Below are 24121 nucleotides of genomic sequence, written 5' to 3' on the forward strand. Positions count from 1 at the left end.
AAGATTATGAAACAAAAGGGTATTTAGAGCAAAATTTGGGGATAAGCAGGAGGAAGCCCAAGTGCTTGTAACATATAGTCTAGTGTTTTACTAACTGCTAAATGTCACATTGAATTCTGGTCAGGACTTTTTGAACTCACAAAGTTCCTTAGACTCCTAGGCAGTGCTGTGGTCAGCTTAAACTAAGATAAAAATTACTGCTCTTAGAACAGTATGTTCATTTTCATGTTTATTTGTTGTTTTATTCCCTCTCACCCTTCTCCAGGCAACTAGATATTTGGTAAAGAGTGGATAAATAAAGGTCAAATAAAATAAATTAGTGCAAACCCACAGGATTCTCTTTCAATGCAATGAAGTGAATTAAGACTTATGCACAAATCAAAAACAAAAGCATTGTTTAAACTAAAGAATTTAGTCACATTCTTGATTGGTAGAGATAAGAAGACAGCTAATTTTTTCTAGTCCTAGACTTAGCTACAGTGAAATGGGACCATCCTGGTGTGCAGTTACCAGTCCTGAAAATTCTGTGCAGAGAAATTGTACCTCTCTTGAGTCAAGTACTAATCTCCTGTCAATGACACCTAAGTTGTGTTGGCTTCTTGGGTAACAACGTCACTGACTCATTTTAAGTGGACTGACCATTAAAAACCCTAGGAAATTTGGGGAAGATTTTTTTTTACTTTTACAACAATTGCTTGTTTAAAATGATCTTCCCCATCCTTTGGTGGTCAATTCTTTGAATTTGAGGAACATACAAATTATTTATCCCTGGTTCTGCTCACTTCACTTTGCATAAATTTATGTAAATGTTTCCCAGGTTTTTCTGAAATCATCCTGCTTGTCATTTCTTATAATGCAACCACAATCATATATTATCATTTATTTAGAAATTCCTCAATTGATGGGCATCCCCTCAATGTCCAATTCTTTGCTGCCACAAGAAGAGCTGGGATTAATGATTTTTTTTTTTTTACAGATAGGTCCTTTTCCATTTTCTTTGATCTTTTCAGGATATAGCTCTAGTAGCAGTATTTTTGGGTCAAAGGGTATATATATATATAGTTTTATAACCCTTTGGGCATAGTTCCAAGTTGGTCTCCAGAATGGTTGGGTTAGTTAACAATTAGTTCACAACAGTGCATTAGTGTCCCAATTTTTCCATATCACCTCTAGCATTTGTCATTTTCCTTTGCTGTCATGTTAGCCAATCTAATAGGTATAAGGTGATATCTTAGAATTGTTTAAATTTGTATTTCTCTAGTCAGTAGTGATTTGGAGCATTTTTTCAGGTGACTATTGATAGCTTTGATTTGTTTCTGAAAACTACCTGTTCATATACTTTGTCCATTTATCAACTGGGATACAACTTTTATTTTTATAAATTTGGTTCATTTCCCCATATTTTTGAGAAATGAAACTTTTATTAGAGAACCTTGCTTTAATTTTTCCCCATTTCCTATTTTCCTGCTAGTTTTGACTACATTAATTTTGTTTTGTTTGTGCAAAAGCTTTTAAATTCAATATAATCAAAACAGTCTATTTTACTTTTTGTTATGTTCTCTATCCCTTGTATGGTTATAAATTTCCCTTATCCATAGATCTGACAGGCACATTTTTCCATGCTCCCCTAATTTACCTATGATGTCACCCTTTATGTTTAAATCATTTATTCATTTTCACTTTATCTTGACAAACCATGTGAGGTGTTGGTCTAGACTTAGTTTCTGTCAAATTGCTTCCTAGTATTCCCAGCATTTTTTGTCAAATGGTGAGTTCTTACCTCTGAATCCTGGATCTTTGAGTTCATCAACTTTAGATTGCTATGGTCATTTACTATTGTGGATTGTGTAAGTAATCTATTTCACTGATCTACCACTCTATATCTTAACCAATACTAGATCATTTGGGGGATTACCACTTTGTAATTTAGTTTGAAATCTGGAACTGCTAAGGCTGCCTTCCTTCACATTATTTTTTCATTGATTCCCTTAGTATTCTTGACCTTTTATTCTTCTAGATGAATATAAAATTATTTTTCCTAACTCTATAGAATAATTCTTTGATAGTTTGATTAGTATGGCACTGAATAAGTAAATTAACTTTGGTAAAATTGTCATATTTATTACATTAGCTTAGCCTACCCACGAGCAATGAATATTTCTACAATTGTTTAGCTTTTTCTTTAATTGTTTGAAAAGTGTTTAGTAATTGTGTTCATATAATCCCTGGGTTTGTCTTGACAGATAGACTCCCAAGTATTTTATATTATCTGCAATTATTTTAAAAGGAATTCCTCTTTCTATCTCTTACTACTGGGTTTGTTGGTAGTATGTAGAAATCCTTATGATTCTGGGTTTATTTTATATCCTGCAACTTTGCTCAAGTTTCTAATTCTTTCAACTAGTTTTTTTAGTGGATTCTCTAAGTATACCATCATATCATTTTCAAAGAGTGATGTTTTTGTTTCCTCATTGTATATTTTTATTCCTCCAATTTCTTTTTCTTTTCTTATTGTTAGAGTTAGCATTTTTAGTAAAATACTGAATAATGGGGGTGATAATGGGTATCTTTGCTTCACCCCTGATCTTAATGGGAAGGCTAAATCCAATTCCATTTATGTAAAAGTTGGATTAGATCACTTTTAAGGTTCCTTCCAATTCTAAATTTTGACCCTATCATCCTATGATAAGTTGAAGAAAGATAGATTTAGGCTCAATCCAAGGAAAAACCTCTTAATATTTAGAAGTGATCCAAAGTGAGATGGACCCTGTTGGGGAACAGGGGGTATTCCTCTCACTGAAAATATTCAGGCAGAGGCAAGATGACAACTCATCTGACATAGTATGGTATGGTATAGTATAGTATAGTATAGCATAGCATAGCATATCATAGCATAGTAGTATAGTATAGCACAGCACAGCACAGTGTGGTATTGATTGATAGAGATAGATAGATAGATAGATAGATAGATAGATAGATAGATAGATAGATAGATAGATAGATAGATGGATGGATGGATGGATGGATGGATGGATGGATGGATGGATGGATGGATGGATGGATGGATGGATGATGGATGGATGGATGGATGGATGCTGTCTTGGGTACAGTTTAGGGTAGTTTATTCCTGGAGTCCATTCCAACTCTGGGAGTCAGCATCCCTCTTCTGATTAATGGACTAATCAGGCTTGCAATCTAGCTACTCTTATAAACTAATATCCTCAAAGATTTTGGGGACCTCATTTTCCTCATCTGTAAAATGACTGACTTGGATTAGATAGCCTCTAAGGTCCTTTCCAGCTCTAAAGATTTAATTTTATATATACATATGTGTGTATATGTATTAGCACAGATGTATATGTATTCATATACATCCACCTAGAACTGCTAGCTTTTAAATTAGTAACTAACATTTATATAGAACTTTATAGATTTTTGAAAGTGCTTTCTTTACCACTTAGTGAGTTTCATACTAAAAGTATGATTATCTCCATATTTTCCCCATGAGGACATTGGGCCTCACACTGGTAAAGCAACTTGTCCAGAGTCACACTACTGTCAAGGTGAGGTATGGAAACCAAATCATCTGAATCTGATTCCATCGCTTTTAACACTTCGCCACTCAGGCTGAAGTTAGCTGGTTTAAATTATTCAAACTCTGAATATTGGCTTCATAGGGAAGAACATTTTAAAACATGATAGCCAAAGTCCCTTTTGGCTCCAACTCTGTGGTTTCACATCTATTTAGTAAAGAAAAGAAAGAAAAGATAGTAAAACATAAAAGCTTAGTTAAATAATAACAGATTTCTTATGCTGTGAAGGTCAGGTTTTATTTGTTTGCCATGGAATGAACTGCCTTCATTTGGATAGTATGGGTTTGGTATTTTATGTGGCTACTGTAAACTGTTGCCTGTCCACTTTTGAGTGGGAAAATCTGGTGTTAGCCAGTGAAAACTGTCTCTAGGCTCCTGCTTTCTGGGGCAGAACAGTGTATTTTCACCCACTGGGCAAAACCAAGTACAAAGGTTACCTGTTAGAAATCAAAACATTTTCTGAAAGGCCTATGGAGAGGGCCAGCTACTGACTCTCCTTGGATTAATTATTAGCTAAGACAGACATGACTGAAAGGGAATACTGGCAAAAAACAAAATACTTATTGTTGCTTTAGATTGTGGGCATGGAAAATGATCATATTACAGACAAATGTGGATACAATTTTTATAATTGCATATAACTTGTTCCCCACAATGAAATAAATATATTAAGTATATTCATTCATTTGTATAGCCAAACAAAAATCCTTTCTATCTCCTTGTGTATGTGCAAAACCCTGGGGATAAAGTGAATGGAGACGTATAATTTCCCTGGTAAAGGGAATTACTTGGTGAGTAAATTTCATCTTCCAAAGCATGAAGACACTGAGAAATTAAGTGACCTGCCCAAGGTCACACTGGCAATATGTATCAGAGTCTAAAATTGAATCTAGATCTTTCTGATTAAGAGGCTCTACTTCTCAAAGATAAAACTAAAAGTGATCTCTGCCTTTAAGTAGTTTAACATTCTACTGGAGGAGTTTAATATGTAAACAGATAAGCATATACTGGATTATTTGAGGAAGGAGAGAACTCTAACAAACTAAGAGATTGTGAAAGACTTTCTGAAATTCAAAAAGAGTTTATCTTTTGCCCTTACATTGGAATTTGAGACTGTTCCCACTCCCTGCCCCCAACAACCTTCATTAGCTTACATATTCAACAAGAAAAATATTTTCTCTTTTTACTAGTAAGTTTGGAAGAGAGTGAGATGGTTGATTAAAGTGAATTGAAATGAAAATGATATTGTTAAAATTTAGTATAATGCCCCTCTTTAGCGGGTGGGGCAGGAAACAGATGAATGACTGTCATGTCTGAGAGAGAATTGGCTTTTTATTTTAAACATTTTAAATTGCTCTAATTTTGATAAGAAAAAATATAAGTATTTTAAAAATCTGTGGACTCATCTTCATAGTTTGCCTTGCATTCAAAATTATTTCATTTTCACACCATTCATATAATCAGGAATGTGGCACAGTGAATAGAGCGCTAGACTAAGCCTGAAGACCTGGGTTTGATTCCTGCCTTTATCCCTTAGCTGTGTAACATTGAACAGGTCACTTAAGTTGAGCCTTAACTTTAGCCTCATCTGAAAAATAAGGAAAATAATACCTGTATTAGCTACCTGAAGATATGATGGAAGTAAATAAAGCACTTTGTTTACTTTTAAATGTTATACATGTTTGTGTATTAGTGCTATTAAGTCAATGAGCATTCAATTTATTAAGAAGTGCTTACTCTGTGTCAGTGACTGTGCTAAGTACTGGATTGCAAAGAAAGGCAAAAGACAACATAAAATAAAGACCAGGAGTAGAATTTTTTAGGGAAAAAAACCAGGGGCAGTAATCATGAGTTCAGACAAAGTTAAAGCTAAAACAGATTTAATCAGAAGAGATTAACAGGGAACCTATACTATATGTCTGCCATATTAATCAATATTGTTTTAGACTTTTTAAAATAACTAGACAATATAAGGTTGGAATATAGCTGCGGTGTAGGAAATGCTAAGTTAGTAGACTTAGAAATATATGGAAAGATTGGCAATTATGAAGGAAGAGGGTATCCACCTTTAGAGAAACAGAGGGCAAGTCTAGTACGATCTTACATAGATACATATGAATATCTATATATAGCTATATGTGTGATTATAGATATCTAAATATGTATATATAAGTGCATGTGTGTGCATATGTATGAATATATGTTTATATGTATAAGTATATATGTTTAGGTGTGTATGTATGCATATATGAACACACACATATATGTATACACACAAATGTATTTGGACTTAATTGTGCCCTTCTTGGGATGTGGGAGGGAAGAAGAATAAAGAGCAAAGTAAAAAATGTACAGCAGAGAGCAAAAGAAAAATTACAAGGAAGCAAAGAAAAGATGGAGAGTTCAGAACGCAATGTGTAGTATTCATTATATAGGCTTCCTTAAAATATACATTTATTTCTGTATATCTTGAATCCTCTCTTAAGTTCTGCTATGTCCATGGCAATGCTTTTTTCCCCTTATTTTCAATTTAAGTTTTAGTATTTAAGTTTATAGTAGATTTCTTTTTCTTTTCTTATTGTATATTTAAGTTTTAGTATTTAAGCTTAAAATAAACTATTTTTTAAAAAAAAATAAAGGCAAAAGATAGTCTCTGTTTACAGGGAGCTCACAATCAAAGGGTGTGGAGGGAGACAATATACAAACAACTAGGTAGATATATGGGTAACTAGGGGACACAGTGGATGGAACACTGGACCTTCAGCCAGGAAGATTCATATTCCTTAGTTTAAATCTAGCTCTAGACACTTACTAGATGGATGACCCTGGTCAAATCACTTAACACTGTTTCCCTAAGTTTCCTCATGTATCAAGTGAGCTGGGGAAGGAAATGGCAGACTACTTCAGTATCTATGCCGAGGAAACCCCAAATGGGAGCCATGAAGAGTAGGGCACAACTGAACAACAAGGGATATACAGAATAAATTGGAGATGATCAATAAAGGTAAATGCCACAAAGGAAGATCAGGAAAGGCATTTTATAGAAGGTGGGATTTTAATCCAGAGGGAAGGCAATAAGATTAAGGGGGATTGAGAAAGGCTTCTTGTAGAAAAGGGGCTTTAGCTGAGATTTGGATTTAGAAAATCTAGAAGGTGAACATGAAAAGTGAGAAGGAAAGGCATTGAGGACAGATAGCTAGGGAAAAATGCTTGCGATCAGAAGACAAAGTGTTGTGTACTGGGAACATCAAGGAGACCAATGTTATTGGGTAGAAGAATGTGGGGAGGGAAGTAAGGTATAAGAAGACTGGAAAAACAGGAAAGGGTCAGGTTATGAAGAACTTTAAAACCAAACAAATTTTATATTTGATCCTAGAAGTAATAGGGAACTGCTGGAATTTATTGAATAAGAAAGTAACCTGGTCAGATCATGTATGCAGAATTTTAAATTGATTCATATTTTCCTCATGAACAATAGTGGTAGCAGCAGTATTTATATATCTATCTATCACTTTAAGGTTTGAAAATGCTTTACTTTGTTATCTCTATTGATCCTCAAAACAATCCTGTGAAATGAATACTATTATTATCCCTATCATTTTACAGATGGGGAAACTGAGTCTGAGAGGGATTAAGTGTCTTTTCAAGGGTCACATAGGTGAGAAGTATCTGAGACAGGATTTGAACTCATGTTCCTGTTTCTAAGTCTTTCCATTAATGTATAAAATGAATGGGTTGGGGTAGATGACCTCTGGTCCCTTCTAACCTTGGATCTAGGAGCTTATGCTTCTACAATTTTATAATTAGTTAATGAGTTAGAGAATTGAGAATAGAGTTTCTTGCCCTTAGGTCTATGTAGTCTCAGCTAAGAAATCATGGGTGTCTTAATGAGATAAATGCTTATAAATAATGGCTAACTTTTATGTTAATGATCCACAGATCTTCTATCTGTGTTTGCTAGCAAAGTAGGATAATCCAGAATCTGTGGGTCTTTAGAAGGTGATTAATTCATGACTCAAATCCCAACAATTTCAGGCACCATTACTGATCTTGGAGGTTTTTGGTTTGTATGGACTTCCTAGTAGCCTCCACTACCTACTCCACCAATTTATTAAAAACCTAATCCTAAGGTTGAAAGTCTGGAAATTCTATTCTATCCACCTCAAAGAACACAATGCAACATCTTTCTAGTCTTTTTGCAGTTGTATTTGATTATGCTTTTTAACATTCCCATTTCCTGGATTGTGTCCCAAAGTCATGAAGTTGATTCATTTCTTTCATTTTATTTCTTTTTTTATCCAAATTAATATGAAATATTTCACATTAATAGTACTTTTAACATATTTATCCATGCTATTGAAATATTGCCATTACTCTTATAATTAAGCACTCACTAATGTTTCTAACATGCTTAGTTGCAGTACAGAAGAATACCTTCCTAAATACCATATGTATGGTGCTTATGACTCATAAAATCATTCTACATCCATTATTGTCTCATTGATTTTATATATATGTATCTATATACACATTTATTTATATGTGTGTGTAAACATACATGCATACACATATAGTCAGGAATCATGATTTTTTTTTTGCCCTGTCTATCTCATAGGGTTGTTATATGGAAAGTACTTTCTAAACCTTAATATTCAATAGAAAAAATGAGCTATAGTTATTATTCTCACTAAGTCTGAGTGATTTGACCTAGGTCATATAGCTAGTAAATAAGAGAATTGGGATTTGAATCCAGGTTTCACAAATCCAGAGTCTGAGTTGCAAAATTGGACCTCAGACAACATCAGCATTGGATCCACCCCATATCCTGTCTATTATACGTCCAATAATTGATCCTTTGGTCTTTGACTGAAGGTCTCTAAGTTTTAAGGAAGAGGGATCCACTCACTATGTTACATGGTAGCATATTCCACCTTGGAATAATCCTAATTGTTGGGAAGTTAGCCTAAGTCTGTCTCCCTGTAACTCTTGTCTGTTAATGTTAATTCAACCCTCTGGGGCCAAGTACTTCATGTTGCATTCTAAGAATGTTTTAAATAGCTTACCTTGTTATTCAATTTTTCTTCTATAATTTTTGACAGATCCACTGAGAGAGTAATAATAATTATTGCAGAATTCTTTCTATGTGTAACAAGAAAAATAGCTTCTAGCATAATTTCTTTCTGAACTCAATTGAAAATGATGAGAACAAAATTATAATAATAATTTGACATAAGCAAAGTGCTTTAATTTTTGCAAAGAACTTTACTGAATGACCTTACTTGACCTTCACAACAGCCTTACTGGTAGGTATTAAATGTGCTATTATTCCTTTTGTACTGATTAGGAAACTAGGGATCAGAAAGGGAGGGTAAAAGTTTTACTTGCTCAAGAGACTTATATGTAACTGTACCATAACAAAGTTATTATATGAGAGAAAGAAATTTAGAGGAAACACTTGAAGTTAGAAATGCTAGCTTTGGAGTATAGCTTGCAGACAGCTGGACCATGTGATGGGAATATTTTTAAATCTTGGAATGAAAAGCAATTAAGAGGGGAATCTGTTTAAGGATTTAGTTACAAGCCCTCTTGGAAAAATGAACTGAAGCAAAGAAAGCAGTAGGGGGATAGAGAGCCTTTGCCTCCCAGTGAGAAGATCTCAATTTCAAACCTTTGGTTTGGGTTCAAGGAACTCCATTTCAACTCGAGAGTCAGAGCAGATCAGAATTTGGAAACTAGGCATGCAGTGAACATAAAAAAGTAAATACCATCAAGACAAGTGAGAACTTACTCTTTTTGGCTTCATCCAGCTTATCTTTGGCTCTTTTTTCTGCCTGCAAGAGTTGCTGGATTCCCTGAGACTGACTGGCCATCATTGTCTCCTTGGGATTCAGCTGTCTTGAGGAGCTCTGATCCCTGGGGGGAGGTGAGAGAGATTTATACTTTCCCTTATCATCACATCACTTGGAATGTTTTGTCAACAGATTCTGGGCATAGCTATCTTGCTTCAAACTTGCTAGCTCTGGTCAGATAGCCACAGCACTCACAAAAAACAGAGTGCAATTCAGAAAATCAAGGTAATTTATTTTTAGTAATTAATTTAAATAATTAATTTGATGAAACAAACCTCAGTTACTAGGACGGGTAAATTAGCATAACAGTAAAATGTTGGATTTGGCATCAGGAAGATGGGGATTTAAATTTCATTTTTGGCAGAACATTAGTGTGTGTGACCACAGAGAAGACATTTAATCTTTCTAAGCCTTAATTTTCTTGTCTGTTAAATGTGGATACCTGAAATACATACCTTATAGACTAGTTGTCAGGGTCAAATAAAATAATGTATATAAAGTGATTTGTTTGGTTTTTTTTTTTTTTGGCTTTTTTGGAGGGGCAATTGGGGTTAAGTGACTTGCCCAAGGTCACAAGGCTAGTAAGTGTTAAGTGTCTGAGGCTGGATTTGAACTCAGGTCCTCCTGACTCCAGGGCCGGTGCTCTATTCACTGCGCCACCTAGCCGCCCCACATAAAGTGATTTGTAATGTATGAAGCATCATCTAAATGCCAGTTATCATTATTAGCTATTTATATATTTAGAGTTGTAAAAGACTTTAGTACCTAGTCCAAACTAGCATTTTACAGAAGAAACTGAGAACAAAAGATTAAATGGCTTATCCAAGGTCAAACAGCAAATGACAAAGGCAGTATTTGAACCCAGGTCCTTTGACTCCAAAACCAATGCTCTCCTAGAGTTTTGTAACATGAGGGAAATGACTACTATGAACTTGATGAAGGTGATCTGAGCAACCTGCAAACAGGGTGAACACTATTTTTAAACTGTGTTGGTGCAGCAAATTGACCAAAAGGGAGCTGTGGATTTTAATCATGGGCAGGAAGAAGAGATTCCATTCAACTCAAGAAATATCGATTAATTTTTTAATATCTACTTTGTGTTAAACACTGCAACCAGAAGATTAAAAAAAGACAGCTCCTGTCTTCAGGAAGCTAACAGTCTAATAGAGGAATCTATCATGTACACAAATAATTCCAATACAGGTCAGGGGGTGATTAAGTGTGGAATTATGGACTTGTAGCTTGGGAATAGCAAGAGGCCAGGATGAATTCTGGTTTGGGAGATCAGGGATCTTTTCTGAAAGATGAAGTTGCACTTTTATTTTTATCAATTACTCTGTTGAAGTTCTGTTTGTTGTTGTTGTATCCAACTTTTCATGACCCCATTTGGAATTTTCTTGGCAAAGATATTGGAGTGGTTTGCCATTTCCTTCTCCAACACATTTTACAGGTGAGGAAACTGAGGCAAACAGGGTTACGTGACTTGCCCAGAGCCACACAGCTAGAAAGTGTCTGTGACCAGATTTGAACTCAGGAAGGTGAGTCTTCTTGACTCCAGGTCTGGTACTCTATCCACTGTGCCACTTAGCCACCCTCTTGAAATTCTGTAGAAATCATCATTCAAGACCTACTCATTTTTGGCCAGATGATAGGAATTTCAAACTTTTTCTTTCATTATTTGCTTAGTGTGACTAATTTATTTGATGCAGGTACATTAAACATCTTGAAAGGAAGGCAATCCTTGATTTTTTTTAATTTGGGAGGGGAAGAATATTTGTTCTTTTTTTTCTTCTTCTTCCGGGCTTCAGAAAATAAGAGGTTCGAAATTTTCTTTGTATGTCTGTATAAATATAGCATGTGAGCATTCTCTATAGATCTTATTATGGGGGATGAAGTTTATGATATTCTTCTTTAATTGACTCGGTGTAGGAAATAATGAAGTAATTTGAGAGTAAATAAGAATCTTTAAAAAAATTAATATGATAAAAAAGTGACATTGGGACATATGGCATCTTTATTAATGGACAACTTTGAAAACTAGCCAATAATAAGCCTAATGGGTCACTAGGGAGTTCCAGAGGCAGAATCTGAACTCAAGTCTATTGCCAACTCCTGTCAATTCTGTTTCTCAGTATATGTCCCCCTTTGTCCTCTAACTGTCACCATTTTGGTCCATTAGGCTCAGTCTCCCCCAGGGTCATCCTCATTTTCATTTTCAGAACTGACAATTTTCCTGTAACATTTCTCAGAATTGCTCTTTCTTACTTTAAACAGTAGTTACTTTTATCAAGTAGTCCTAATTTTCTGGTCATAAACACTTTGAAATATTTTACTTGCCTTTCATAATCTTCAGTGCTACATTTTGTTTCTCATTTTAAAATGAGAATGTTAAAATCACCTATAGTACATATGGCTAAGTGGTACAGTGACTAAAAAACCAAGCCTGGAGTCAGGAAGACTCGTCTTTCTCAGTTCCGATCTGTCCCCAGACTTAGTGATGTGACCCTGAGCAAGTGACTTAACCTTGTTTGCCTCAGGGAGAAGGAAATGGCAAATCACTCCAGTATCTTTGCCAGGAAAGTCCCAAATGGGGTCATGAAGAGTCAGACATGACTGAAAAACAACTGAACAACGCAAGTATCTACCTCATAGGGTTGTTGTGAGCATCCAATGAGATGATGTATTTAAAATACTTTACAACCTTTAAACCCAATACAAGCATCAGTTACTATTACAAAGTATTTTCTTACAATTCTAAGGGAACCAGGACCACAAACAAGGTGTACCTTGTGTCAAACACTCATGAGTCTCAGGACCCAAGCAGAGTTGGGATGTTTTAACATCCTCTTGGTTGGGCTTATAGCCCCAACCCAGGAATCCCAGGAAAACCTAAGCCTAGCATCCCTCATTATATTGAACCAGACTCTCTCCCTTGAAATCACACAACTCACATGTATATGAACCACTTTGCAAACCTTAAAGCACTTTTTGAATGTTAGCTCTTATTATAATTAACAATATTTAGTGCCTGTACTAGTGCCAGGTGTAGTCCTCAGTGACAAAAGCAGGAAAAATCACTCAGCTCTTGCCTGAGAAGTATTTACAGTCTGATACGAAAAAGTAAGGTGAACACAAGGAAATCCGTATGACAGTCAATGACAAGAACACATATATACTTTCCCAGCCAGCAGTTCATATCCAAAGATCTACATAGAAATACTAAATAATCAGAGAACTGAGACTGAAGAAAGGGTTGGGGGCCCTGTTCTCTGAAGGCTACTAGCTAAAGAATTGTTGATTTGTAGTGGGGAATGAGGAAGGAAATAAAGATTTATATAGAGTCTACTATGTGCAAGGCAATGTATAAAGCATTTTACAAAGTATGAGGGGAATGCTGTTATTATCCTCATTTTCAGTTGAAGAAACTGAGGTAGAGAGTGGTCAAATGCATCACATAGCTAGTAAAATGTCAGGATAAATTTGAATTCAGATTTTGCTAATTCCAGGTCCAGTTCTCTAACCATTAGTCCACCTAGCTGAAGAGACTATATGGCAGAGGCGCATCTTGATCAGGGCTTTGAATAAAGTAAGAAACAAAATATGGCACTGAAGAATATGGATGTTTGAAGTGTATGGTGATTTCAAATTAAAATATTTCTTTTTTTTTTTTTTTGCTTTTTGGAGGGCAATTTGGGGTTGAGTGACTTGCCCAAGGTCACAAGCTAGTTTTTGTGTTAAGTGTCTGAGGCCAAATTTGAACTCAGGTCCTCCTGACTCCAGGGCTGGTGCTCTATTCACTGTACCACCTAGCCGCCCCTTCAAATTAAAATATTCCAAAGTGTTTATGAGACCAGAAAAGTAGGTCTACTTGACAAGAGTAACTACTGTTTAGAGTGAGAAAAGACATGTTATAGGAAAATTGACAGTTCTGAATATGAAATAAATAGACCTTTCCTGCTTACCACAAACTTCAAATCACCTTATGTTTATTTATGTTTTGTCTAATTTTGAAAATACATACATACACATACATATATACAGAGTGTCCCTAAGAAATCTCATTAACTATGCATATTTTCAAGAAATGAATTGAATGAAAAATTTCAACAACATTTATTTAATTAGCATAAATGAGATTTCATAGGAATATATAGGAGACACATAGGAAGTCTCATTAATTAAATTAAATTGTGTTAATGTGGAAAATAGTCCCCAATAGCTAATGAAAGCTTTTATTCCATATGCAATTGGCTAAAATTTATGCTAATTAAACAAAATGTTGTTGGAAATTTTATTCATTTCATTTCTTGCAAATATGCATAGTTAATGAGATTTCCTATGTGTCCAGACTTTAGGGACACCCTGTACAATATGAGTGAAGGACAGAGAGAGACACAGAGAGAGTCAGAGAGACAGTCTTCTCTGATAGAATATAAGCTCCTTGGAGGCAAGTATTCTTTTGTATTCTCAGTGTCAATATTACCTACTAGATGTTTCATAAATGGTTGTTGATTGAAAAGTAATGACATTGGAAATGACATTGGAAAATGAGGAAACAATCTTGCTGCTGTTAGAGATGAAAAAGTTAGAAAGGTGGAGTAAATGAAGTTTGGAGGTGGGGAAAGTCTTGCTGATGGAATATTCAGTTTCATTAGTTTATGGAGTGCAGGGCAGGCAGATATACTCAATAAATGTTTGTTGAAAATAAAAACTATGGGACTAGAGAGAATAGGAAGGAGGTGGTGTAGAGATACCAGATTCCAACTGGCTCTCCAAGGAGGGTGGGGGTTGCATGCAGCTCTAATTACAGAAGTTAGAAACCCATGGCTGGGAGCTGCTGGGCTCTGGGAAACAATGGTGCTAGATAGGAGAGTTCAGAAGCCAAGGATAAATCAATAGCAATGTAGGAGGCAGAGTTCATATGGAAATTCATTTTCCATTTAGAGATTTTTGGATACATTACTAACTACAGATTTTTGATACGATATCTGAGTAAATTGTATTTGTAACCTCTGCCATATAAAGTTGGTGACATTTTTGTGCATGTTTTAGAATTATGAATGTTGGACATTTATTTAAATTCCAGAATATTGACCCAACCTTTTATAATTAGCCTCACTGCTAACTATATACCCTTAGAACTAAGGGTCCTTCCCCTTCCTTAGGGTCATATTTGTTTGTTGTCTCCTCTATGAGATTGTGAGCTCCTTGAGGGAGGAATTTCCTTTTGTCTCTTTTTGTAACCCAATCACACCACCATGCCTGGCACATAGTAGGTATTTAATAAATGATTATTAACCATTGTATTTATTCATGGATCACTTTGGCAGCTGTGAGAAACTTAGAGACCCTTTCTCAGGAATTGTACTTTTTTCTGCTCATCTTCCTTTGTTTTTTAATTTTTATTAAATTTATTTTTAGTTTTCAACATCCATTTCCACAAGATTTTGAGTTACAAATTTTCTCCCTGTCTTTCCCCTACCCCCCACCCCAAGATAGCAAGCCTATTGAATACTCCTCCTCCCAATCTGTTCTCTGGTGTATCCTCCCCCATGCCTCCTCTAATTTTCTAGTAGGGAAAGATGAATTTCTATACCGCAGTGCCTGTATATCTTATTTCCCAGTTGCACATAATAATAATTTTTTTTAAATACGTGGTTTTAAAACTTTGATTTCCAGATTCTTTCCCTTCTTCCTTCGTCACCCATCCCTACTGGGAAGATAAGCAATTCAATATAGGTTATTGTAATGTAATGCCAAAAGAAAGGCAACTTCCCAAGGTTCAGAATACCAGCATAGGAGCTCTCCATTTTATTCAGTGACAAACCAAGAACAGAGAAGATCAAAACATGACATCATTCCAAATACAGCATTTACTAAGTGTGATTAAATAATCTCCAAGTACTACCCCACCCCAGGACCTTCCAATCATTCAATCAATTACAAAGTCTCTGTTCTAAATACTTCTCCACCCCTAGGCTATACCTTCATTTGGTCCACTACAAAACCCCTCTTCTCAAATGGAGATTAGTTTCCAAACATAAGTAAAGTACCTTCATTTGTCAATCACAGAGCACAATAAGGTCAAAAGTTCCCCACCCCTGGATCACAATTGAATCTATCCCAGAGTTACATCAAGTTTAAACACAGCACTTAATACCCAAATGGAGGTCTTTTCTTCATCTTGACAGGAGGCAAGTTCTCAGCAATCTTAGTTCCTGGGGAGACAAGGCTTAGCAAGGCCATAAGATACATTGCCAGTCCCTTCATGAATTTATCCTCTGTCTGTAGAACAGTCCTAGAACCCCTGAACACATTAGCAAAGCCCTCTCCCAGGATTTCTGTAAACATACAACAAGAAAATCTTTCTTCAGGGCTTCTGAACCAACAGAAAGGCTCCCAGACCCCTGCAACAACAGCACTGTCCTTCACCAGTGGACAGTATTCACTCTGTCTGCAGGACAGTCTCCAGACCCCTGCAACAACAGCACTGTCCTTCACCAGTGGACAGTATTCATTCTGTCTGCAGGACAGTCTCCAGACCCCTGCAACAACAGCACTGTCCCTCACCAGTGGACAGTATTCACTCTGTCTGCAGGACAGTCTCAGGGCTTCTTAGCGAACAGCCAGGTTCCAGGACTTCTTCAACAAAAGGACTGTCTTTCACCAGTGGACAAATCTGGCAAAATAACATCAAAACAGACAGACAAAGTACCAGCAAAACAGCCATGTCTCCTCAGTCCTTGGCAGCTCAGGGGGGCAGGTCTCAAAAGTCCAGGGCAATTCAAAGCGGCCACCAGCAATTCTCTTAGCCTCTCTCTCTCCAGGAGGTGCTGCTTCCAAAAAAAAAATCTTCCGCCTCTCTCTTGTCTCTCCCAATCTATGTCACCAGCTCCTCCCAGTTCAGGACTTTCTTTTCACATCAAAAAGTCCATCCCACAGGTGGGATTAACAAACTCTGGGTTTTAACACAATCAATTTGAAAACCAAGCCAATACAGGGGAATCTTTAATTGCCATTACTATCACAGTTATACATGTGTAGTTACACAAAACATTTCCATAGTAGTTATATTGTGAAAGACTAACCACATTTCTCTCCATCCTATCCTGCACTCACCCATTCCATTCTCCACCTTGACCCTCTCACTTTTCAAATGTATGTGCTTCTAACTACCCTCTCCCCCAACCTGCCTTCCCCTCCATCATTCCCCCTCTTATCCCCTTCTCCCCCACTTTCCTGTAGGGCAAGATACCCAGATGAGTGTGTATGTTATTCTCTCCTTAAGCCAAATTCAATGAGAATAAGGTTGACCCATTCCCTTTCACTTTCCTGCTCTTCCTCTCCATTGTAACAGTTTTCTCTTGCCTCTTTTGTGTGAGATAATTTACCCTATTCTATCTCTCCTTTTCTCCTGTCATTATATTCCTCTCTCACCTCTTAATTTTCTAGATATCATCCCTTCCTATTAAACTGATCCTGTGCCCAGTCTATGTATACATGTACACACACCCACGTATGCATCTATACACACATACACCCTCCTATATATATGGATGTATACATACACACACACACACATATACTCTTCAACTACCCTCATACTGAGAAAAGTCTCATGAGTTACAATTATCATTTTTCCATGTAGGAATATAAATAGTTCAACTTTAATAAATTCCTTATGATTTCTTTTTCCTGTTTACCTTCTCATGCCTTTATTGCTTCTTATATTTGAAAGTCAAATTTTCTGTTCATCTCTGTTTTTTGTCATCAAGAATACTTAAAAGTCCTCTATTTCATTGAATCACCATATTTTCCCCTGAAACATTATACTCAATTTTGCTGGGTAGGTGAAGAGTTGTACTTATAAATGAATAAAATAAAATAGATAATATTACAAAGGTATACATAGTATATATAGCTCATATTATTGCAAAGTATTATAATTATACTGAAATACAGTTTCCTAACTATGTTAAAAAACACATTCATGGACCACAGGTTAAGAATCCCCTTCCTTAGAGGAACTGAGAGATTTGGTCTGGGATCAGGGATGGTGTCACATGCCTGTAGTTCCTGCTACTGGAGAAGACGAAACTGGTGGATAGCTTGAGGTTGGGGAATTTTGAATTCAGTAGAGCAAAAGTCAAAATCTTGTTCAGTCTGGCGCCAATATGGTGAGCCTTTGGGATTGTAGTGAGGGCAGGGCATCAAACTGTCTAAGGAGAAGAGAACTGGGTTTAGGTGGGAAATGAAGCAGGATTAAATCACCTGTACTTGATTAACAGAGGGTTTAAGCCTATGAGGAGTCACTACATTTCCAGCCTGGGGAATATAGGGGAAGGAAGCAAGGAAGGAAGGAAGGAAGGAAAAGGGAGAAAGAAAGAAAATAGAAAGGAAAAAAGACAAAAAAAGGAGAGAAAGAAACAAGAAAAGGAAAGTAAGAGAAAAAAAGAAAGAAAGAGAAATTGGGGCTGAGGATCAGCTGACCTGAGGTCTAATTGAACATTTACTCTTAATATGGCCTCTTATGAGCTATGCAGGTAGTGTCTGTCCATTTAATTCATTTGAGTCCAGCAGATAATGATGAATTAACCTTGCCTAGACAAAAGTGTGAAGTCAGAGGTGTCTGGTTTCTGACTTCCAGTCGACTCTTTCTTTATCTCCTCCCACAAATACACTCTAACCCAGGGGTGAGGAAACTGTGACATTGGGGTCACATAGGCTTCCTAGGTCCTTGGGTGTATCATTTTGCCAGGTCCAAGTTTTATTTTATTTGCCTTTTGGAGGGCAATTGGGGTTAAGTAACTCTCCCAAGGTTACACGGCTAGTTTTTTTGTGTTATGTGTCTGAGGCTGGATCCAAACTCAGATCCTCCTAACTCCAGGGTCGGCGCTTTACTCACTGTGCCACCTAGCCACCCTGAGGTCCAAGTTTTATACAACAAATCCTTTTATTAATGGAATTTGTTCCGTAAAGTTTGGATTCAGTCAAAGGGCTGCTCTTGATGACCTAGAGCACTATATGTGGCCTTGAGACAGCAGGTTCCCCACCCCTCGTCTAGCCTAATAAAAGTTAGACTTTGGTAAGAATTAGTTTGTCTGTAGATTTGCCTCTAGTTCAAACCCCTCATATTAAGGATGAGGAAACTGAAGCCTAGAGAGGTTAAAAACTTGCCCAAGGTCATACAGACAGTAAAAATGGCAACTTTTAGTTGCAGTTGTATTCTAGGCCACCTTTTTGGTAATAGAAGACCAATTGGCCTGTGGAATAACTACATTACACAATGAGGTTTACATCTATCTTCCTAGCCCTTACCCAACTTGCACTCACCTCTGACAGGTTGGTTTCCTAGTATGTGGCTACTACCCTCCCTTAGAGTTCCGAGAGTAACTCTGAGGGGAGTGGCTGTGTTTCTAGTCCTATCCCTCACAAGCCCCTTCATTATATTTTCTACTGATTATCAGTCAGTAACTTCAGTTAACTTCTTAGAAAATCATTTATCAAAATGGCATAGCAAGAATAATTGGTATGACAACATTTCCCCAAATCTGAGGGTACACTCTCTTTTTATGCACATGAGGTTCCTGGCGAAAGGCCCTAGGGACTCAAAGTACAAAGGTAGTGATGTACATATGTGGAAGACACATATGACTAAAGAGTTGTCACAACTGGTTACTAGAAGCCCTTTGTAGAAGCCTCCAGAAGTCTCCTTTAGGTGAAGCTCTCTGCCATGGTCTGAGAGGGAGCGCCTCTGAACATGCAGTTCAAAACCACTATGACTCTTCTGATGTAAGGGGGAGTGGAGTGTCACATCCTTTGAAACTTCTTCCTCCCCCAAGTGACTTATTTTTATCTCCATCTATGCCCATATTTGTCTGTGTTTGTAGTTAGTGTCTTTTGCTGATCCTGGCTGGATGTGTTGTCTGCTCCTGGTCCAGTCTCTACAAAAAAGACACAGTGGTGATGGTGATAACATGACACTCCATCTGGGCTCATTCTCCCCCTCCACCCATCTCTATGTGCAGTGTCCTGCTTCTTGATGCTTGCCTGACCCATTGCATGGCTAAACTCACTGACAGACCAATTGCTCTTTCTTTTTAATCTCTCACATTTATTTCTTAGTTACATGTAAACATTTTTCACTTAAGTTTTTAAAAATGTTGAGTTCCAAGTTCTTGATCTCGCTCTCCTCCCCCCCCTCCTTGAGACAGCAAGTAATTAGCTATAAATGAATACATGTACAATCATGCAAATCATATTTCCATATTAGCCATGTTGTAAAAGAAAACACAGACCAAAAATAATTAAAAATATGCATCACACATATATTATTCAAAAAATCATCATAAGTCCTTTGAAATTATCTTGGATCAGTATTGCTGAGAAGAGCCAAGTCAGTCACAGTTGATCATAATACTATAGTGCTATTACTGTGTACCATGTTCTCCTGGTTCTTCTCACTTCATTTTGCATCAATTTATGTAAGTCTTCACAGGTTTTTCTGAAATCATTCTGTTCATCATTTCTTATAGCACAATAGTACTCCGTCACAATCATATACCACAATTTGTTCAGCCATTTCCCAGTTGATGGCCATCGCCTCAATTTCCAATTCTCTGCCACCACAAAAAGAGCTGCTATAAATATTTTTGTCCAAATGGGTTCTTTTTTGTTTTATTTCTTTGGGATACAGACTTAGTAGTAGTATTGTTGGGTAAAAGGGTATGCACAGTTTTGTAGCCTTTTAGGCATAGTTCCAACTTGCTCTTCAGAATGGTTGGATCAATTCAAAACTCCACCAACAGTGTGTCAGTGTCTCAATTTTTCCACATCCCCTCCAAAATTTATCATTTTCCTTTTTTGTCATATTAGCCAATCTGATCTAATTACTCTTTTTAATGTAGCCCCAAAGTGTAATTTGTTCTTCTCAACCAATCATAATTCCTATCACTTGCCTTTCATCCAATGCCCCAAATTCCTATGATCTTTTAAAATTGATTATAGGCTAATCTACTCATTGTGATGAGGATGAGGTTATAACAAACTTTCTTTCTCTGTGGTTTGATTAATTGGGGAGACCCCCCCCATGTATGTATATGTGTCCTCAAATGTATCAAATTAACTTTTTGGAAAATTTAATTTAATTTCAACACTTTAATCTGTTCATGTTTGCTCCATTTTCCTAGTTTGTTCCTCATTATGATTGTCAGCTCACAATTTTGAAAAACAAAATTAGAGGGAATATTTGTTTGTAATGTAAGATGTGAGAGAACACTAGATATAGTAATATGGCTCCCATCCACACTGACCCAGCTTCCAGCCCCGTGCCTGCCATTAAGACTCAGGGTGGCAACCCTGTGGAGACCAGACTCAGCAGCTGCCTCATCAGGCATAGCAGCCGAAGCCTCCTCAGTATCTACAGGTACTGAAGCCCCAGGAAAAGAAAGTTCTTGTCACCAGTTTTTGGCACAAATAGAAATGACGCTAAAGCATATGCATTGTCATCTGCCTTACTGCTGAATTCTATAGGGTACTAGGCCTTTCCATGTGCCTGACACTGAAGCCTCCTACATGGGTTGTGGCACCCTAGTAGGAGGTGATTTTCATGAGACCAGGGGCAATCTTTCCTTTCTATTTGTATCCCTAGTGTTTTATACAGTATTTTTGGAACACAGTTGGAAAAGCTAGTTGATTCAATGCACAGAGAGCTGGATTTGGGATCAGAAAGACCCGAGTTCAAATTCTGCCTAAGATATTTACTAACTATGTGATCTTGGGGAAGTTGCAGCCTCAGTTTCCTCATCTGCAACATGGGAATAATAAAAATGCTAAATTTTTATGCAAATAAAATGAAATAGTGCAGTAAAGTACTTTGCAAACCTTAAAAACTGTAAGAAATGCTAGCTCTTTCAACAAATACTTTTTTCATTCATTCTTCTACCCATCCATCCATTTATTTATTCATCTACTATTCATTTGGGTAGGTAGATGGCACAGTGGATAAGAGTGTTGGGTCTTTCAGGAAGTCATCTCCATGAGTTCAAATCTGGCCTCAGACACTTAGTAGCTGTGTGACTGTCGGCAAGTCACTTAACCCTGTTTGCCTCAGTTTCCTCATCTGTAGAATGAGCTGGAGAAGGAAATGGCAAACTACTTCAGTGTCTTTGCCAAGTAAATCCCCAAATGGGGTCATGAAGAGTTGGACACAACTGAAAAACAATTTGAACAGCAAGTCATCTGTGTCTGTGGAAAGGGTTCTTGTATCTGAGTTTCCCAAGCTGAATGCATAGCAGATCCTTCCCACATACTTGTTCAAAATTCGATTCAGTTTTTAAAATTTATTATTATTTTGTGTAAGGATGGGGCCAAGTTTCTGGATATAAAATCTGGGACATGATTACTGTTCTCATAATCTGATGAAAGACTTCATGATAGTCTTCATTTTCTATTCCTTTAAACTCTTACTGTATCAAGTCATGTTTAGATTTGAGAGAAGAAAGGAACCTGGAAAGATATAGCTAATCAGGATCTACTTCCACACACACAAAAAGAATCCTGAAACAATTTCCAAGTATGCAGCCCTGTTGGGCACCTTGCTTCATCTTAAGTATATTTTTTTAAAGGTACCTTCTCCTCTTACTGCAAGTGCTTTAGCTGTTTTACTATGATTTCAGTTACAGAACAATTCAGGTAGAGTTGGAGGTTGTCACCAGAAGACAATGTTAACCACAGGGCTGATGCAAGGTGACTACAATAAGTCACATTCCTTACTGTTCATTATGCAGTACTCAGGGTTCCCATTTCAGCTGCTGGACTTGACTTCATTTTACACTTCTGCCTTTAATGGGAAGCTGTCATTTAAAAAAATCTGTTTTTATTTCCAGCAAGATTTTGCAATTAAATACATAAACACTGACAGATCCATAGGCAAGACATGAGGGAAGTCGGTTTTGGAACTTAATCACCAAACGTGAAACTCTAGGCATGTACAAATATATCCGCTCTCAGCAATTGAAATTGTAGGATTTTTTGGAATATTGGGGGGATTTGCCATTCTTTTCTCTTAGTTGCTGAGTATATAAACAAATATTTCATTTATGGTTTTGTGGAAAATAAGAAGCAAATCAAAGATACAGGACCTATCAGTATGGTATTTCGGTTTAGGTGCTTACTAAGTAAATGTTCATTGAATTAAAAGTGTGTAATCTAGTCAAAAGTGTATAATTTATGAGCGAAAGGGCTTCACCATGCAGATTACTGGAGTTTGCTTTATGAAATTTCTCATTTCTCTGGCTCATAGCCCCCATTCCAAAAATTTGAGAAAATTTCCCCCTGATGTCCCATAGTTTGTTTATGCCAGCTCCCCATGCAGTCTAACCATACACAAAACAAAGAAAGTTTTATTGAATGATTTTAGGAAATGAACTAGAACTTTGGAAAAGAAATGCTCTCCACTCCCACAGACCTGGTTTGTGATCCGACTAGGCGAGGCCAGGGTCCCCGCAGACACCAATTCCTGCAGCTCTGTGAAGTTCCCCACAGTGGCTCTTCCTGCTGGTCTTCCTAACACCCAGCAGGCAATAGCAATTGTGTTGCTCTAGGCAGTCCGACTCCCAGCAGGCAGCATTCCTCAAGGCAGCTCCTCCTGTAGCTTTGCATAGCTCCCAGTAACTGGCAACAGATGCCCTGCCAACCCCCCATCTGAGGCTCCAGTTCCCAGAAGGTGTTCCTTATCATGGCTCCTGCATAGCTCCATCAGATCATACATACCACACATTCCTCAGACCCAGATCTCTTTAAATATTGTCCTTGCCCACTCCTGGGGAGATTGCTTCCAAGGATGCTCCTGTTGTGGTTGAAGACAGAAGCTCTGCCTGCTTCATGCTGGAAGTTTCTCCTCCTTTGATACTACTCCTAATGATGCTGGCCTAAAAATGCTGGTCCAGGAACCAGGAATCCTGCTGTTCCTTTACTTCAGGAGGATCTCAGTTATTAACACCAGGTTCAGAAAAGGAACTCATAAATCTTAATGCCTGTTCTCCTTCAGACACCAGGGGAGAAGGGCAATACCTCTCCCTACCCCATCCCTGAGCACTGGTTACAAGTCCGGGAGCAGACAAACCCACCCTGATTCCTCCTGATTTAAATCTCTCTGTCTCCAAGAATCTCTCTTAGGCAATTGGGTAGAATTTCCCAAATTCCCCCAAGCTAAATCCCCTCCCCCACCCTGCCCCTGCTATGATAGATGAGCTTTTTGCCTTATCTAGCCTGCATGATAACCAGGAGTCACTATGACCCTCCTCCTGAAGTCCCTGCTCCATGGATGGCCTCAATTTCTGACCCCCCCTGAAACTAGGACTGTAGTCCTGGTCTCCTCATAACTCTGATAGTTGAGCTTTTTGCCTTATGCAATCAGGGATCAGGCCACCAGGACCCTTCCTGAAGTCTCCTCACCATGCTCTCCCAAATCCCTCCACTAGTCTTCCAGCTCTCCATGATGCTCTTCCCTATTACAAAGTAAGCACTTTGAGGGCAGAGGTTTTTCTGTTTGCTTTTATTTGTATCCCTAGAGCTTAACAGAGAGCATGGCACAGAATAAATGTCCAATAAATGTTCTATCTATCTAATCATCTATCTATCTATCTATCTATCTATCTATCTATCTATCTATCTATC

At 37.4% G+C, this 24121-nt stretch overlaps 1 protein-coding gene and 1 long non-coding RNA gene across 3 annotated transcripts in view; one reads left to right on the plus strand and one right to left on the minus strand.

Moving 5' to 3' along the window:
* The window catches only part of LOC138151054 (uncharacterized), a 111092-nt gene that overhangs the window by 46400 nt on the left and 40571 nt on the right, over positions 1-24121 (plus strand). The window lies entirely within an intron of this gene.
* ATP6V1G3 (ATPase H+ transporting V1 subunit G3) overlaps positions 1-24121 on the minus strand; it is a 195288-nt gene that overhangs the window by 26367 nt on the left and 144800 nt on the right. For both annotated transcript variants that reach the window (XM_069074500.1, XM_069074501.1), the window contains exon 2: positions 9382-9506. In XM_069074500.1, the coding sequence (XP_068930601.1) occupies positions 9382-9466 (85 nt within the window). In that variant the 5' untranslated portion in view covers positions 9467-9506. The remainder of the gene's footprint in view (positions 1-9381; positions 9507-24121) is intronic.

This window comes from Petaurus breviceps, unplaced genomic scaffold (genome assembly GCF_028583685.1).
Source record: "Petaurus breviceps papuanus isolate PSGF00001 unplaced genomic scaffold, PetGlider_PUasm1.0 90895, whole genome shotgun sequence".
Taxonomy (NCBI): Eukaryota; Metazoa; Chordata; class Mammalia; order Diprotodontia; family Petauridae; genus Petaurus; species Petaurus breviceps.